Below are 19,142 nucleotides of genomic sequence, written 5' to 3'. Positions count from 1 at the left end.
AGTGAATGTAAGGACAGCAATAGAAATGCTGACTGGCTCCTGGAGCAACGTTAAGAGCAGCACAGTGAGAGGATGCTTCAGGAAAGCGGGTTTTATTCTGCAGCAGGAAGACAGGGATGAAGACACTCAAGATGAAGACGACTTCGGGTACGACGAGCCGGAACACTGACCGCTCATCCAGAGCGAATTTGAAGAGTGCGGCACTCTCCAGGGCTTCGTTGAAGCGGATGACAATCTTCCTGTGGCAGAAGACCTCTCTGATGAGAACATTGTCGGAATGGTGCGTGAGCAAGACGAGGAAGATAGTGCCACTGAGGAGTCAGACAGCGAAGGTGATTGTGCCCCACCCCCGACTTCTGGCGAGGTGATGTCGCTACTTCAGCAAGTTTGACACACTAATGCTTACGGCGCGATCTGTCGAATGTTTTGCGAAATGACTCGCGGGCTGATCTACCAGCGGAGTGCCGGAGTGCTTGGACATTTTACGACTATGCAAACAAGTGCAAACAAATGCTTCCCGGTTAGTATTAAATGCTACATGGCCATAACATGATATGAATATTCTCTTACCTGGGTACGTTCCATAAAGAAAGTGGTGAAGCCCCGTGGCACTTCTTTCGGGCAATTGCACAGAATGCCCTGAACCAAATGCCCGGGTTTGATGCACACATTTTATTCAACTTCAAAACAATCCAGAGATGCGTTTCGAACGAACACAACGTCACGACATGCGTTGCAGGTCTGAACCGCGATTGACAGGCAATCGGTTGCCTCCTCCTGTTGTCGTAAATTCGGCACTCAGCTCTCGTGGTTTGCGGGGCCGAACAGAAAGTCACTTAACTCAGGGGCGCAAGTGCCACGCACACTATACATACCCGATGTGAGAGGTTTGTCATACTTCGCTCGAGAAAGATAATCCCGAGCATGGCAAGCACTTTCTAACGGCAGAAGCACAACATTGCATTTCATGGCGAAGCGAATGCGTCCACAACACACACACACAGCTCTTTGCTCGCTGGCCTGGCTACAAAGCTTCGTTTGGACAATCAGCGATGTCACGACGATACAGAGCTGAGCGAGGGCGACGTGCTAACCACGCGACATATTTAACAACACTGGAGCAAAGAACTCGGTCCATCAGAAGCGAATTACTGTCCACAGAAGAGTGGAACCGTGGATGGTTGTCGATGGTTGTCGCGCTCCTTGCCGCCATGTTGGAAACTCAAGCAGCTTCGCGTACGCACAGTATTTTGCTGAAATAGCGTCCGCTCGTCTTCTGTCCGCTACACGCAGAAGCGGCTTAGCGTACGACGCATGCACAGTGCAAACGACGCGAACAAATAGAGTTTGCTAACACTTTGCGTACTGCTGCGTACGTTATTCTAAAACTCTCTCTTGTTCTTGCTGTGTCTTTGACTGTTTATAGATACTATTTCTACGCGCTCTTTGTGAGTTTTCTCTTTTCCTAAATTTATATACTATATATGCATTCACACATATAATGGTGGAGTGGCTTTCAAGGTACCACTGAAACCTAGGAGCTTGCTATTTTTCTTTTTAAAGCAGTACTTCCACTCTTGGTTAAGCATTTGTTCCCATAGACATCAGGCTTAAGGTACTTGGAAACTCTTTTTGAAACCTTCTGCGTCACTTGGGGAAATTGTTTCACCACCCGTGAAAGAAAGAAAAGTGAGAGCAGCGGGGAACTAGATGATTTGCAAGTGGTCATTATTGCAATGTAAACAACTCCCCTTTGGGGGGGGGGGAGGGGAGGGGGGGGGGCAAAAAGCAAAACATGATGACCTCGACACTTTGATGTTATTACTAGGGCAACCGCCTTCAATTGTGAATAACAAACCAGTCGGGCTGTGTTATTGAACTGCATTTGTTTTTTCTAGCTTCTTATGTGTTTTGGTTCATGTACATAAGGAACTGTTGTCATTGCTTGTCCGGTGGTGACAAGTGTCTCCAGCGGATGGGAAAATTTTAAAAATTTCAACACAGCCAAGCACGAGCACCGTATGATGCGGGGAAGTGGGTTTTTAAAAAGATATACAATGCCTATTGTGACAAGTGCAAAGAGCAAAAATAAGAGCACAACCGCGGCTATTCAAGTGAGGATGAGTGGGGAGGGCGGCTCATTTGCTTTAATTTGGCTTTAAGTGGGGAGATTATTTTGCTAGTTGCATCAGTTCAAATGTGGTGAAATATAATTACTGCTTGGGGTATATGGTTGGTGCACATCACTGTTTTTGAAAGAATTAACAGCTAAAATTTACACCATGTGTTGTTCCTTTTAATAAACGAGTTAACTTTTAAAGCTTAATCGACACCCAGGCATTGATCAACTAGCAAGTGCAGTCCCATGTACCTGTGTTCCAGAAATATGATTGTGAAATGCGTGTCTCACTTCTTGGTGGCAGCAAAGTCCATCCCCTTCTGCCATGGTGTCATGGAGTGAAGAAGATTCAGAGTCCGCGCTGTCAGGTCCACTGGAGGTCTCCATGCCTCCTGAGGTAAACTGACAGCCTCCAGTACTGGGCTGCTCTTATTCAAATATTTTTTTTGCGATAGCTGTAATTCATAATTCCTCTTACTTTCTTCTATTAACACAAACCAGATTGAGAATGTTTAACCATGCCAACTCCAGCCTATAGAGCCTCAAGATTTAAAATGACTGCTATTGTGAATCAGTAAGTGAGCTATCAAGGTTAAAATCATGTCTGTGGCGTTTTTTTTTTTTTTCTTTTTCTTTAAACTCGAGATGGGTACACAAGATTTCAGCATGACTTCAGCGTCCCCAGGTGGTCTAAACAGCCTTAGCCCTTCATATATGTCTCGTCTCCTAGCCCGGGTGTATTCTTGCCGCATTAAACCTGCAATCTGAATTATTCTGGGCATAAAACTGTTTAACAACCACTTTGAAATGCCTAATTGAAGCAAAACATGGCTTTATTCGCATTTATTTTTGACACCGAAATGGGCTTATGCACTTTGGTCTTTATCGGGCAGGGTAGCATTAACACCTCTTTATTAAGTTGACGTAAAGGAGCAGGATGTAAAAATAAAGGCATATCTACATTAAAAGGGTCTTCAAAAAAAAAAGCCCTGCTTCATTTGCAAGCAATGGGTCATTCATATTTCAGTACAGTCCTCTTGAGCAAGAAATTATTCTTTTATGGTTCGCACGTGTGAACAGAAGGGTAGTTTTCTAACCGCCTGCTTTTTTCACTGTATACAATTCCTGCCAGAATTAGAAGCTGCTGAAACATTTTTTTTTCGTACCAAAAGGTGTGCCTCAATTGGAACTGGAAATAAGGTTTCCACCAGTAGCAAATCTAGCAAAAGCTAACAAGGCCTGTGTAATGGTGTTATCATGAATTTTTGGTTTCACTTCAGGCAATCCCTTGAAAAGGGGAAAAAGTTAAGCTAAAATACAGTACTTTCAGTGTAATCGAGCGAATGATGCTTCATGAAGCCGTACAGCTACACCACATATTGTCCGGCCAGCAAAGCTGCTGTGCTCATGCAATGACCACTCAGATAGTGTGTCACATTCTAGGCTGCTACTTGTGTAATGTAGTGCTTTTCGGCAGCGATACAATTCGCCATCACCTCGAAATAATTATTGGTTTCTGGAAAATTCTTGTGCTGCAGTGATACCTTGTCATAAGGTACATTCGTGTCGAAGGCTAATCCAGCATTCCAACTTTGTCGTAATGGGTTAAAGGAGCCATGAAGAGAAAATACAACTTCGTTTAATTTGAAAAAACTAGGATTCAGTATCTCACTCAGCTCCATTACAGCCACAAAAGGTGTTTTTTTAACGAAAAAAAAAAGCAACAAGTATTTAAAAACTTTCAAATTTTGCGCCACAGTGACGTGTGATGAGCAAGAATGACGTCATACGGGCCAACAATAAAATATAATTTTCAGTGCTTTAACTGCACGTTAGCATTCAAGTGATGCGGTCAAATGAAACTAGAGGCCCCATTACAGACGTCCAGTCATGTGTCGTCGCGACAGGTCAGTTAGGTGGCCGCCAATCGCACAAACAAGGTTCCGTGAAGAAAAGTTGCGGGAAATTGGCTAGGGGGTCGCGACTGCTTCACACGTTTTCTTTCATATCTCCGTTATTTGTTCGAAGATTGCGATGATATTGGTATCATTGTTCTCAGGACTAAGCAGTCTTTCTAATAAACCGAACTTGTATTTTGTCTTCATGGCTCCTTTAAGCCATACGCTTCTGCTTTGTGTGCAGCATTTGTAGTTTCCTGCCAGGTATGGCTTGTTGTACCGTGTAGCAAATTGTTTTCTTTCGTATTGCCTAGAACGAACAGCACGTTTGTGGCTCTTGCATGGCAATCATTCAAGTGCTAATGGGTAAGTTGATATTGCCACCTGGCTAACTGAAGTGTGTTCACTATTATTTTACAACACACTGCATATTCATGTGTTGTTTCGAAAGGAAGAAAACTTGATCGACACTAAACTTGTTGCTACAGGACGTGCAAGAGTCACCGCTGAAGCAATCCCTTGAAAAGCTGCTGAACAGACTAAAGAGGCAAAGCTCGCAGTCAACACCAAGTGCCATGACAACTCCAAAAAGAAGAAAACAGGTAATCGTATCCATATCCAGCCAGGGCAAGTGCCCTAGAGATGAGATTCAACTCTATCGCTGCAGCCTGTCTTTTTTCTCACAAGGCTTTGAACGTATTTTCATTATGGGTGTTCCAGTGTAACCTGGGTAAACAGGTTTTGTATGCTTTGTGAAGTCAATAAAAGAACGAGTTTGCAAGAGTGAGTGACCTGCTCTTCATGTGGAAGTGGCTGTGGAGTTTCTACAGACGGAGCATTTTTAGGGGACTGCAATCAAGTTGGTAAGTTTCAGATCGTTTACTGTATTTGTATTGTCCAGCAGCATTTATACATTTGTGTGGAAGAAGCCGTTTGTTTGCAGCTGTGTGAACATTTTTTTCATACGAAGTAACTGGGTGCAAAGTTAAAGCTTCCTGATACTCTCTGAGCCAAAATATCTTTCTATTATTTCTTGGCTGAGTCTAGCATTTTAGGTTTGCAACATTGAGTCACGTTGCGAAAAACACTGGCAAAGTATGCTTGTGAAAGGCTTCTCCTACATTCAATATCAGTGCAGGGATAAGGAGCTATAAAGGAGTAAACAAAAAATTGCCTGCTTACATTTTCCTAGGTTAATTTGGCATTTAGTAGAAATTTTTCTGGCTGCCGCGATGGAGTGAAGAATAAGCTGACGACCTAATTTAGCTACAAAAATTTATGAGCTGGTTTTATACATCTATTTGGTACACAACCCCAGTAATTGTGACAATTGTTGCACCATTTATTGTAGACAAATAGCTTCTGGTTGTAATTTATCTTTTAACATCTTCATACTTTTTGTTTACCTCTTTAAAAGAAATGTGCCTATAATGCAGGCTTAAAAAAATATATATAAGATGTAAAATTGGGTCTGTAGAAAAAGTATGCTTCGTTATCTAAAAATGCTTTGATTAGAGCAGTTATCAGCTTCCTGGCTGTGCACTTGCTGGTACCTGCAAGCAAAATCTCTTGACAGCAAATATATAGTTGTACAACTGCATGACTGACTGAGCAGTGGACTGCAGTTTTGTTGTGCTTTTGCAGACTGACACTGCAAAAAGGGCCTACCTGAAAGATTGTGCTGCACAGTTGACTTCACAGCCAAGCATACCAAACAAAAAGGTTCTAAAGGACTGTTGCAACCGAGAGGAGAGCTACAAAAGAGGGATGCCAAGCTTTAGTTTGTGTTCACAACACTGCTGCGACAAAACATTGTTTATACAAAGTATGCGCATAGCAACTGTCTGGGCCACCCAACCATGTGAAGCATTGCAGGTTACGATCTGTCTATATGCCAGCAGGGATAGTGGTACAGGGGCAGTTACGAAAGATTTGTTGATATTGGCACTTGTTTTGATAGTGACTGTGGCCTGCTGCATCCAAGAGCCACTTTTGTGATCACTACGGTTGCTATCAATGGCTGGTAAAAGTAGCTCCTGGGATACTTTTTTAAGTGCAGAGCACTTTAGGGGCTCACCTTGTCATCGTAGCACGCTCGCTGGACCCGAGTCGAGCCACACGGTGTTCCGTCCTAGCGGCTGTTATTGAGGCATAACCCAGAGGCTTTGAAAGCCAAACGGTTTATATAGTCATAAGCGTTTGAACCTCGTGAACCGTTTGCGCTTGTCATACATCTTCCCGTTGTTTAACGCAACATACATCTTCCCATTGTTTAACGCAACAAAAACTGTAGGTACATTTGAGGCAAAACATACGTTATTAAGTGCCACCGCCCGCGTTCATTTAGTTAGGAACACTTGTTGGGTTGGTTTTTATGATAGTAAGCGAAAAAAAAAGTGGCAGTGCAACGCCGGCACATGCGAGAGGAAAAGCAAGCACAAAAAGAACAGAACTCCCGCTGGCACAGTTTCAGGCAGGGGGGTGCACGAGCACTGCGAAGGCGGGAAATTCAAAATTCGTTGGGCAACCCTCTGTTGAATTCATCAGGAGAGGAATGAGACAGGGTGGTGAAGAGCGTGATGGGTGGTAAGAGTGAGCGGATAACGGCGCCACAGCCCATTATGGCGAATCACTGCTCTGCACTTCCGACAGCTTTCGCATTGAGTGGAACGGGTTTAATTTTTTTAGAGAACAAGGGTTTCAGCAAAGTGATGCCTATGAGGCAGGTGCTATAATTCTCTCTGGCATGGGACCTGGCAAATGTTGCCGGGCTGCAGGAACTCGATGGTAATATTGAAATTCAATACTGATTAAAACAGCCTTCGTTATCCTGTCACCAAGGGGTGTGTTGCAGCTTTCTGGACCTTGGTTGAAGCTGGTTAGAAATGCGCTTACTACCAAAAGGGGGCTTTGTTGACCAGGATGAGAAGATGTGCACATATGCCTACATTGAGTGCGTGTGCACTGGGAAAGGCTTAAGGTAAGGAGAGTTCGATTATTATCAGACTAAGTGGCGACTGCCTCTAATATGGCTTGGCGCAGAGAATTAGGACTGACAGTCTTCACAAATTTCCAAACATTAAAAAATTTTTGGGGCACATCAGTCACTTTTCAGATATTTTGATTCCAAGAAAGTATGCATTGGGGAGGCTGGAGGAAACCACTGATCGAAGCAAACGTTAAAGTTGTTGATGGGTTTTTACATTCTTTGGCTCAGTAACTGCCATGGCTGAAGGAATTGCAAAGTAAACAAAAAATGACTGAAACTGCGTGGAAAACTGGCTTACTGGGTTTCAGTATTTGCACGCAGAGCCTGCTGAGTCTTTGCAACTTTCTTGTTACCAGAAAAAAAGTTGCTGAAGTACAGCCAGAAACAAAAGTTTGCACACCATGAAAAGGTCAATTTTAGGTTATTTCTCTTCTGGTAGCAGCCCGACAAACTGCCGTGTGCATGCGAGATGTCGTATAGTTACTGAAGAAATGAAAAATACTGTGCATAGTACCCTGGGCTGCTGTGCGGCAGAGAAATAACCCAAAAATTGCTGCTTTTGTGGTCCGTAAACTTTTGCTCTTGGGTGTACATATCAGTGCACAAAAGTTTGTCAAGATACCTGAAACTGTTTTTGGGAGTGATTAGGGCTCATGGTGGCCACAATTGCAACCTAAAGGCCCGTTCACACTTGCGACGAAAGCGACGGAAATTTCTGTCGCTTTCGTCGCCTGGCATTGCTTTCGTCGCGCGACGAGAGCGATCAGTCTCGACCAATTTTTTTCGCCTCCGTCGCGCCGTCGCTTTTGAAGCTGAAGCAGGAGGCGAGACTTCCTGACGTCATATCCTGCCAAAGCACCCGGATGCTGTGTCTCCACAAGCGGCGAAGCTCCCGTGAAGTCTCACTCCGAGAGCGAGACAATAACAAGAAAAGCAAAAATAGTTCTCGCCCATTGCTCGATGTCGCGTGCAAGTGTGAACAGCAAAGGTGGCGATCGCTTTCGCCTTTGTCGCTTTGTCGCGTTGCTTCGTCGCAAGTGTGAACGGGCCTTAAAACCCAGCACTTTCAGGCTGCATTTAAAAAGGTTGTCGTTATGAATGAGCTTTCAGACGCTGGCACGGGAAACTGGTTACCCCACGGAGAGCATTGCGGTGTTGTCATGAAGCAGTGCCATGGAGGCTACGCCAGCTGAAGTGATAAATGCCTCATCACCAAGAAGGGTGCTTCCTGATGGGTCAAGTGCGCAAGATGATCTTGCAGAATAGATAATAATTACGTCACAAATTGGGAACATGTCAGTGAATCAGAATGGAATGGTAGAATTGTTCCATACTGGCTGGTGTTGCGACCGGGCGGGGGCACCCGATCCTTTCTCCGTGGCCTCCAACATATGATGGGTAGCGTGTATGATGCGAGCGGCCAGCCGGTGTTGCAGCCGTGAAGAGAAGTCCAGAGCAGTAGGATAACGTAACTGTTTACTTCATAGCGAGAGGTGAGCCGAAGCCAAAAAAACATACAATGCCCTGACGGGCGAGGTTACAATACAGGACACGAGCAGAGCGGCCGCATGGATTCGCTGCTCAGACAGGAATGAATATCAGCGTTTGTGCTGCTTCTTTTATACCCAAAAAACGCCCCCAAGAGTAACACGCCACGAAATCACAGACACGCACACACTCTGTCCATAGTTAGTGAGTCACCCATGGTTTCGTCCCACATGGCGTCCGAGAGGGGGGTAGAGAGTGTCCTTGAAAGGTGCCGAGGTCGCGCTATCAACTGCTGATCGTGCCGATAGCGAAACGTCTGAGCCGGGAAGGTCAAGGCGGGACTCTCCGACGCGCAGGTGCCTGAAGGGTGTGGCGCTGGCAACCGCCGGAGGCACATTGCAAAGCGAGGTGACTGACCCGGCATGGCGAGACCGGAAGTACGATTCACCGACACGCGGGCGCACATGGTTGATTCCCACGTGGACGCTGATACGGGAAAACACGTGTTGCTGGCCGATTCGTAACACTGGCTATATTGCGTGCACATAAGTGGGCTGCTAAACCGGTTTGGGAAGTGTACCAAACTACTGTTTCTAGCAGGACCGGACAGCAACCAGGCAGGACCAACAGCAACTTACCCGTTTGCAAAAATGCAGACGAAGGCTGCAATACCCCTTTAAAGGGGTAATCTCTATTTGCAGGAAATGCAACTTACAAGTGCAAATGGCACCGCACACACAGTGGTCATTGAAAAACTTTTCTGAAGATCTTGCACATGCAGTATTTGATTCTTTCCATCAAAAAAAAAAAAATGGGGAATGGGGGTTGATATGAGCTCGTGTATGACAGTATTCAATTAGAAAATCCTTACCTATTCTTAAGCTAAATGCTACATGAACATTCGCCTCTTTCATGTTGGTAAGCAAACTTCGGTATTTTCACGTGTACAACCCACCCCTGGATATAATCCACACCCCCACGTAATCCACACCCGCAGCCTACCCAACAAGAAAGAAAAAAAGTCCTTGCGTATTGCCTGCACATTTGATTCAGGAAAGGCTGCACTAAAGCTACTGCTCAAGCAACACATTGCATACTATGTGGACAGAAAAAGCGTATATTTAGCAAGTAGAATACACTGACTCCTAGGCAAAAGCCACAATTTACTAATTCAGTTGTTAGAGTGTGCTCGTCCTTGTTTTTTCTTCCTTGTTCTTGTATGTTTTGTGGAATCACTGCCCATGGAAGGCTTAGTCAGGGTTACTGCATAGGAGCTTCATGGCACATTGCGCATTGCCGTGAATCTGCACTATAGAAAAAAACTCGCGTATTATCCGCACCCCTACTTGCCACTGAAATTTTCTCAATTTTCTCACGCTCGAAAATTCAGTACAGAAAATTCGCAAAACGGCTAGGTGCGGCAGAAGTTTCGGAAGTTGACCCAATTTAAGGGCCCGTGGTTTCAGTGCCTTGGGAGTGGGAGAGATTGTGCAGAGGGGAAGGAGGAGTGTAATGAAAGAACAAAATTTATTTTCAAGCTCATTTTTTGTTTTGATGATTGGATGCAGAGGCAGTAGAGCCGAATTTTGTTTTTCCTGTTAGTACCTTAAAAGTTTGAGACTTTTGTTTACTTCCTTCATCATTTGTTATCTCTGCTACCAAGCTATTCGATTTTTGTGCAATTTAAGCACTTTTCAGCTGGTTTTTGGTCATGAAGCAGTGTCATCTTATCATCTATACTTTGCTTGTGAATTATCTAAAGGAAATGTTTTATGCCTTGTTGCATGTCAACATCTACATCCTGAAGGCTGGGTAAATTAACATGTCATAAACCTATTTACTTTTTTGTGTTTTTGTGAACCAATTGTTAAGGGTAATTTTACCTCATCACAAACGCTTCTGCGCATGTTGTCACCTAGACGTGCTATAGCTTAATTGAACGCTCATCGATGCTTAAAAACTGTATCGGGGGGGGGGAATGCTGCTACTTAGGCGTTTGATTGAGGGTTTTCACTAATGGCTGTATGGTTGGTACATCAATGCTGTACTGCAGTTGTACTGTTGCTTTGCAAACCGTCCCTTTGCACTCGGTTGTTGCCTTGAAGGCATGATGAATATGGTTCCCTTTACAGTTAAACTTCGATGTAACGAACCTCGATGTAACGAATTCCTGGATTTAACAAAGTTTTTCAATTCTCAATTGCCACTACTGTTGAAGCCCATGTGTTTGCGACCTCTTTGTAACAAAACGTCGTAACCTTGATGTAACGAAGTCGGCGAGCAGATCAGTCATTGTTTTTTGCACTTTTACTCATAAATCGACCGGAGAAATAAATGAATTTAGCAAATACTAGCGCTGCCGTGAGGAGCCAACAGCCGTGAGGAGCCAACAGCAATGAAAACGTCTGGAATCGCCTAACGCAAAATTTGTCATGATGATGATGATGATGATTATGATGAACAGAGGCGCTTGTACCATCCCGTGGCTAACGTAGCAGTCATTTCTGGGTTTGTCTGTGTAGCGCGAGACCATTCCATCTAGCGAGCGTTGCTAACCATAAGGTTTGTTTTTTCGCCCGCACCGCAAACTACTACCGTGCGTTTCCACGTGTGAGTGTGGTTTCGGTTCGAAACTCAAGTTTTGAGGTGCTGTAGGCCGTCCTGTCGGTGTGTAGTCGTGCGTCTCCACTTTCATCTGTGGTATCGGTTTGTCGGTGATAAATACTGCTTCTAGAAAACGAAAAGTTGTGTCTTTCCAAGAAAAGCTCGCAATTTTAAATGTTATCTCCGCTGGTGAAGAAGAATATTGTTGCTGCCTGGTATAGTATCCCAGCTAGCACTTTCCCAACAATCTTGAGGGTGGTAAAGAGCATCAACTTCACAAAAAGGGACCCTTTCAGCATAACTTTGGTTCTTGTAACGCGTTAAGGCGTCAAAAAGTGTCAAAAGGCAAAATTGATACTTGAGTTACGTTTGTTTATATGGAGGTAAGTTTTCTTGCTTCTTTGGAGTGGTGTGTAGGGCCTAAGCTCGTGCGAAAGCAAAAGTCGCAACTCACGCAATTTTTCGCTATGAAATAAATTCATAAAGGGTGGGTTCACGTTCTCTGATGTCTAGCATTTTGGCTCCGTTTTTGCTTCATTCCTGTTACTTATCTCGAAACCTGTATGTAACGAAAACCTGGATGTAACGAGAAATTGCGAACTTTTGTCAACTTTGTTACATCCAGGTTTAGCTGTATCTAAAAGTGCTTCCGAGTCTTCACGATTACTGAACATGATTTTCGTTTTTTTTTCGTGGATAATGTCTGGTGCGAGCACTGGCCCTGTTTTAGCTTTGTGTACGAGTATCTACCTGGCATTTTTGTAGGTCTCTTAGATAAAAGTTTTTGTCAAACCTGGTTTGTGTACTGTAGTCTTTGTGTGCCATGTTTCCAGGCATACAAATCTGGTTTGTGCCAGCTACTGCGTCAATAACAATGTTTTTCCAATTTTATGCATGAATGTTGTGGAGAGGTGTATAACAGAGACCTGCTCTCTGGTGCACAACTCAACGAAAAAATATTCTCTCTCCTCAGCTGCACCTTTACAAGTTGTATGTTTAAATCCTAAAAACGAGGGGCCTCTTTCTCAGTGCAGGAAATGTATGATGAGTTGCTGCAAAGACAAAAAATACTGTCCTATTTGCAAAAGTACTAACTGTTATAATATTTGCGGCTGTTCAGTAAAACTCTCGTGTAACCAACTTCAGAAAAACGCCCAGATGTAACGAAATACATAAATTTTTCTAAGTGTGTGCGTGATGTATTGTTAATTAATCTGTATATAATGAAGGTCTGTTTGCCAAAATTTTGGTGTAGAAGCTTTTATGAATAATGCGGCATAAACGTTTATCTTTGAAGTAGATTTTAAGAATTAAAAGGCCAACTGCACTCAAAATTTCAACATCCTGAAAACATTATTTCTGTACAGTCTGTCTAAAAAGACTGCGAGGTATACAAAATAGACAGCTGAAATATGCGTATCCATCGCTCAAACGACTGCCGAAAATCGCAGATTTCGAAACCGAAATCGAGAAGAGCACAACCACTACGGCCAGGCTAAAGCAACATTCCAGCCTGCGGGCAAGCGGCTAAACGCGGCGGAGAAAACCTGCATGCAACGTTTCTCCCTTGCAGCAGCCCTAGGAAAAGTGCGCCCAGTGGAGCTCAACCGGTTCTCCTGGCGGACCAGATAAAAAAGCACCTAGCCGGCTGTAATGTCACTTCCGCTTTTTGGCTGTTTGTGCGATCTACCGGCAGGTGCAGCGTCGCCTGCGAAGGAGCTATTTTATTGTTTCTAACTAATTAACAATGTATTTCATGGGGCTACCAGTCATGTCCCAGTTAGTTTGGTGGTACGTCTGTAGGCTCAAAGTAAATTTGGCCAAGGTGATATCTTAGTGCAGCTGGCCTGTAAGGTGCCTGCCTATGAACCTTGAAGGTTGCCCTCTGGTGAGAGGTCAGCGAGTCTGACAAGTGTGGTGTACAGAACGGCCACCAGAGGACATCAGCGGCAACACCGCTTTGTTCTTCTTCAGCTTTGTTCTCGCAGCATAGCCTGTTTTGGCATCTGATTCATGCACGTTGACATCGTGCACCGCTCCGCTTTCCTCCGTGTTGCATATGCTCATTTGACACTCGCATAGTTGATATTGCCCCAACGGCAGTAGCTGTTCTGGCAGTGTCTTTCGTCCTATCCTTTCAGTGTTAAGCACGAGCAGCGGTGGAGACAAAGGGGCCACCCTGCTTTAAACCCTAATTTATAAATACCGGCTGAGTGCAGTTTAGGGCCTCCCCACTGCTCTCATTGTAAATTCTCCGGAGCAAAGTTTTTGCCTAAGTCCTCCTTTTTAGACTCCATTGGCTGAAACCGCAGCATTGCAACACGCGGAGGAGTTTGCCAACTTTCATGCGTATCAAAGCTGAGTTTGACAACTAGAATAATGGCACAGTGGCGACAAAGGTGATTGTGGAGGCTGTGGCACGACCTCATGATTATGATGTTTGATTACATCATGTGTGCTTTCTACTGGTACATTTCTGTGCTATGTGGGTTCAATTCCTGGCCGCGGCGTCCGCTTGTTTTGATAGAGGTGAAAAGCGGAACACCCATGCGTTTGAGATTTCAGTGCACGTTAAAGATACCCAGGTGGTCAAAATCCGGAGTCCTCCACTACAGTGCGCCTTGTCGCCTGTGTAGCGTCGGCGAGTTAAACCCTACAATCAATCAATCAGTCAACATTTTGTGCTGTGAAGAGTACAGAAAATGTTGTTGCTCATTTGTTGGGAAGATATGTCTCAAGACCGTAGCTGAAAATTACCAGATTTCTGCTGTGTTGCCATTGATAAATTCATGTCAACGCGTGCCTTTCTAATTATGCAATCTGGCTAAAGCAGTTGTCAGTGGCAACCCTGATTTAAAAAAAAAAAAGTCCCATTTGGGATGTATTGTTTGTCTCTCCGTAATACACTTAAAGGAGCACTGACACCAATTTTCGGCCTTAATATTATTGCAGAGTTTGCTTTTTTTACTCAACAGAATACCCTGGCTGAAATATGAGCGGCCTGCGACGCGAAGAACATACTTCAATTGGATCTCATTTATCGCGCCGACGCAACAGCGCGCAGAGCGGCACTCAGCAAATGGACATCAGCGTGAAGTCATCCCGTGAAAGCCAAAAGAAGTAACGCGACAGCACTCGTCAAAAACTCGTGACATCACTTCGCGCGCGCGACCCCGTGAGCAGCGAGCGGGCGCCAGCGCATTCACAAATGGGTGCACGTAGCCAGAGCTACAGGCATAACCGCTGCCCAGAAAGGCACTGTTGGCAAAGATAAAGTTCCACACATGGGAAAGGAAGCGATAATATAGCCCGGAATCGCTGTAGAAGTCGCCATCAGGACTTTTATTGAAAGCGGTCATCGAATTTCCGCCGCAGTGGTAGGCCTACCACCTTCAGGCAGCTCAGCCGTTCAGCTCCGGTGGCGGCACGGTTGATACAACGCCCCCACCGGCCTCCGCAGTGTTTTTACGTCTGCACAAAGCAGTGAGGTCATGCCGGGATTCTGTCATATGCTCCTTTAGGGATGAAAGCACGGGAATTTGAAACAAACGATTTTCAGGCCATTCAGTGTAACTAAAACCGTGCGCTGGAGTATTTAAAGTGTTATTTAGTGTTCGCCAGACCGTTAAGCATTGATAAAAGCAATAAAAGTGGAACATAAAATTTTCGTGTCAGTACTTAATACAGAAGTCACGTTAACAAACTAATGCTATAGTAGTTTTTCACTTAAAGCGGTGGTTCTCAACATGAGTGTTCCGGGGAGCCTCTTTTGGGCTTGAAAAAGTGATGGACTCCAGGGTGAGCTACGCTGATCTGTTTTATAATGTGAAACATTTGGCACTTGTAGCCGAAGCCTCCCACATACTTATTTAATACCCGCATTTTGTCTCACTTTTGTGCTTATGCGTGTCATATTGTCAGACAGTTTGCTCTTGCAGCTAAAAGTCACCCAAACACGTATAAGCTGTCGTTTGTGTGTGCCGGTTTTTCGCATAGCTGGCATGTCATGCAAAAAGCCAATGTTGAAGTATAGGCTTCGCGGACTAATTAAATGTATTCCATGTAGCGGAGCCACCTTTTTTTCATTTCCAGCAAGGTTTAGCGAAAAGAAGAACTGAATGGAGGGCGGGGGGCGGAAAAGTGTGGCGGAGGGTTTCGCAGACCCCCTGGGGTCCACGGACCCTCATTTGAGAACCACAGACTAAAAGCAGACTTGCACATGCCGCCACCCAGCATACAGAAATTTGCAGTGTGAAGTTTAGTCCATATGTACTTTCTAATTGTGAGCATTCTTCAACTTCCCTTCACCCAGAAAATGGATTACGATGTCCACGTAATCAAGGAAGGATATTCGCTGCTCAGCAAGGATGGCCGAACCATGGTTGCGAATGGTACCTCCACCCTTGTCCGTGGACCCGGCTTCAACATCATTGTCGACACCTTGTCGGCTTGGGACAAGGATTTTTTGGTGGAAAGTAAGGGAGCCTCTCTGACTGTTTCCCTTTGAATGCAGCTCAGTCGTCTTAAGAACAAAACCATACAGTGAGTGAAGATGAAAGCATAACTTGCAGATTTTGTTTCAAATTAGAATTGATATTGTACTTACAGTGATGAAGGAATTACCGAAAGCAGTTGCTGCAAGCTGATTTGTTAATGTGAACAGAAAAGCCTGCCCCTATTTAGTCATGTATAATCTAGTTGGCCACTTTATTTAGTTAATTTTGTTGATTGAAATTATTTAGAATTAACTTTAAATGATTTAGTTGGCCACTGTGAATGAATGAAAGGTCATTATAGTAGGGTGGCTCTGGGGAAAGGGGATTCAGTAGGGAAAAAAGAAAATGTGCACATACGCATCGCATATACGCTGCACATTCACACACACATACACAATCGCATGCAGTGATCAATGCCCACCTCATTTGCGAACGCCGAGAGGGTGAGCAGTGTGTCAGGGTTGTTGTTAGGGGCATTCCATTGTTGCAGTGTGGTGATGTGCAGTGGCAAGTACTGGGCAGGTAAGTCCTGGTGGCCAGGACATTCCCACAGCATTTGGTCCACCCGCTTTTGGGTGCACTTTGATTGTGCACGCGGAACCGCTCACTATAATGTCCTGGTCCTGGTCGTCGTTATCACTGTCATCGTCGTCACTGCCGTCGTCACCACTATTGTCATCGTTGTTGCTGTCATTGTCATCACCACTGTCGTTGTCATCGCTGTCGAACGTCGTCACTGTCGTCGTTGGTAGCCTTGAGTCCACAGCGTTGGTGGGCCTGCCGCTTTGCGAGCACATCTTCCAGTTCATCCCCCGCGCAACCCTTGTGTAAGAGGGCCTGAGTTTCCCACGGCAGTCCTCGTGGCAGTGGGTGGTCATTGGTAGGGATGTGCCACCAAAGGGTGCCTTCGCTTCTTCTTGGCTGTTGTTGGGGTCGTCTGGTGCAGCCGTACTCTGGGTCGCCAGGACGGAGCGGTTGTCTATGCCAACGCCAAAGCGGTCATTTTCCAACGCCTTTGTGGCTCCGTCGCCAATGCCACCGGTGTGACCTGGTACCCAGTCCGGGCTCACCTCTACTACATAGTGCCACTACAGCACTTTTCTTGCCATTTCGATGCTGTGAGCAAGCGTGCCAGTTCTGGGGATGTGGCTAAGGCGTTGTATAGCCTCTCCACTGCCCGTGTAGACGACCACCCTCTCCCCTGTCAGCCTCAGTCCCCAACAGGTCTCCCCCCCCCAAACCTCGTTTACTGCGCACAGGAAGGTGGACAGTTAAATTTGGCCTAACTGGGTTGGGACTCAGTTGTCTGTCAGCAGGTGCCGATTGGGGATGTCGCTGCCAGCCTGGCTGTGTATGTGATGGGGGTCCCAGGTAGTGGCCGTGTTCTGTTATTACGGGCAGCTGCTGCTTTACACTTGGCTTCATGATCCTGCTGATAGCACTTTTTGGAGAGGGGTTTTGGGAATTCGACCACAGTAAAATGCTTTGCAGTCTGCTACTTTTGTAAGGGACCAACTAAATTATTGAGCCTTTAGATGCACTTTGCAGACACTAACTGCCGATTTTCAGGAGGGACTTTGAATTACTTGTGCTCTGATAAAGCACCTGATGGGCATGGTATTTTGTAGATTAGATGCAATCATTGGCAATTTCATGCAGCGTGGTCAATGCACGTTCGTTGGCACTGAAAACCTGTTTGTGCTCCCGTGCAGGTCTTGAGAAGCTCGGCGTGTCTTGCGACGAAATCAACTACGTTGTCTGCACCCACGGCCACTCGGACCACATCGGGAACCTGAACCTCTTCCAGAGGGCCACCCACATCATCGGGACGACAGTGTCCAGCGGGGATGTCTACCAGCTGTGCACATTCGAAAATGTAACGGGCTCATGGCATGTTTCTTTCTTAGTGTTTTGCATATTTCCTACGTATCGATGCCAAATACCATTTGGCCATGCCATGCGTGAGGTTCTAACTTTTATCGATGCCATCAGTGTTTCATAAAGCAGTGCTCATCTTTATGATAGAAACTGACCTTCTAGTTATTGCCCAAGCTTTTTAATAAATAGTTACATACTTCGGACATGTTGTTACCAGGTAATCAAGTAATGAAAATAGTTCCCATGGTATGTACACGTGGCAAGTATATGAACTGGAAGGCTTTTTCATTCAACATTACTCCGGAAGGCTTTCTGGTGACCTAAGGGCATTTGCCCAAGCCCTTATGCTTTTGCTTTTATTTTTTATTTGCCATGATCATGTTTGTACCATTGCTTTGGCACTTTTTGACCTAATCGTCTGTACTTTGCAAATAAATTTGTTACCATTAATTTCTCTGGGCTTGCCTGTCCTGGCCACCAGCTGTTGCAAGGTCCAGTTGCTTTACTCTCAAACCCAGCTGTCCCAGTCAGAATCCACGAGTGAAAAAGTGTGAAGTGCTATTATACTAATAATTTGTTCTTTCTGTATGCAGGCCAATACTGTAAGGAATTTCTCAAGTGATGTGCAGTCAGCGCACCCTAGGTCCCATGTGTGAATACTAGGGATGGGCGAATATTCACTGTTGTCAAATATGCGATCGAATTCCTCTCTATTCGTTATTCACTTCGATCCAAATGCAGGTATTGGATATTTTTGGATTATTCGGCACTCCTAAATAGGCAGCCAAAACCCAAGCTTTTCGGTTAAGCCTTTTGAGATATCATCCCAGGCTTGTCGCAAGACCCCGCCAATGGGGGGGGACATTTCTATCATCAGTGCCAAGTTGTTGCCTTGCCTGGAAGTCCGACGAGCTCTCGGCTGCCATTACATTTTTGCTCAAAGGTGGCACTGAAACGACACCGCGGCCAACATAGCGGCACCAGCCAGTGCACTCGTACTGCCGATTCGATACGGAACTAGCGGAACGCTGTTCAAACTGGCGGCCTGTAACTTGCGCTTTGGTTGGCTATGGCCGCGGATAATAGTGGCTACAATACTCTCTTTCAGAGGAGCTACTAGGTAGCTCTAAATACTCTGGAGTCAACTGCGTGTCACTTTTCCATTTTGGCGACTACTAGTTGCGCTTGAATGTAAATCTTCTAATCTAAGTGGACCCATCACTTTCGTATCTGCATGAGTATTTTCAGTATCAGCTTAGAATCTATTAAATTAGAATCTAGTAAATACGTCAGCTCATTGTGTGAGCTGTGACAGACAGTGACAAACTACTGGGGTGCCCCTGTGCTCCCACGGTCTGGAAACACTCTGGAGTGGTGGATGAACCGTGGGAGCCGGCTTTACCCAGTGCTGGCCAAGGTGGAACGAAAGTATCTTTAAATTCGTTCTACACAGGCGAGGAGTGACAGGACGTTATTGACAGCAGGAAATGTCAGCAGCCGGCGGGAGCTGCTTCTCCCCGGAGCATGATGAGCAACTAGTATTTCTTCACGAAAACTTGTGAATGCAGTAAAGGAAAGCTCTGCGTGTAATTTCTGGTAATAGTTTTGCAAAACGCTGTGCCTTCGCGAGTTCTAATTCTTAGATGGACCACAATTTGCTCATTTTCCTT

At 45.2% G+C, this 19,142-nt stretch overlaps 1 protein-coding gene across 2 annotated transcripts in view; it reads left to right on the top strand.

Moving 5' to 3' along the window:
• The window catches only part of LOC144169398 (metallo-beta-lactamase domain-containing protein 1), a 45,727-nt gene that overhangs the window by 7,949 nt on the left and 18,636 nt on the right, over window positions 1-19,142 (top strand). For both annotated transcript variants that reach the window (XM_077698520.1, XM_077698519.1), the window contains 4 exons: window positions 2,424-2,516; window positions 4,506-4,619; window positions 15,411-15,573; window positions 17,307-17,470. In XM_077698520.1, coding sequence (XP_077554646.1) covers window positions 2,424-2,516; window positions 4,506-4,619; window positions 15,411-15,573; window positions 17,307-17,470 — 534 coding nt within the window. The remainder of the gene's footprint in view (window positions 1-2,423; window positions 2,517-4,505; window positions 4,620-15,410; window positions 15,574-17,306; window positions 17,471-19,142) is intronic.

Source organism: Haemaphysalis longicornis, unplaced genomic scaffold (assembly GCF_048455015.1).
Source record: "Haemaphysalis longicornis isolate Haplotype H1 unplaced genomic scaffold, Haemaphysalis longicornis Haplotype H1 scaffold_2, whole genome shotgun sequence".
Taxonomy (NCBI): Eukaryota; Metazoa; Arthropoda; class Arachnida; order Ixodida; family Ixodidae; genus Haemaphysalis; species Haemaphysalis longicornis.
The sequence above is the reverse complement of the archived record's forward strand: the minus strand, read 5'-3'. Positions and strand labels throughout refer to the sequence as shown.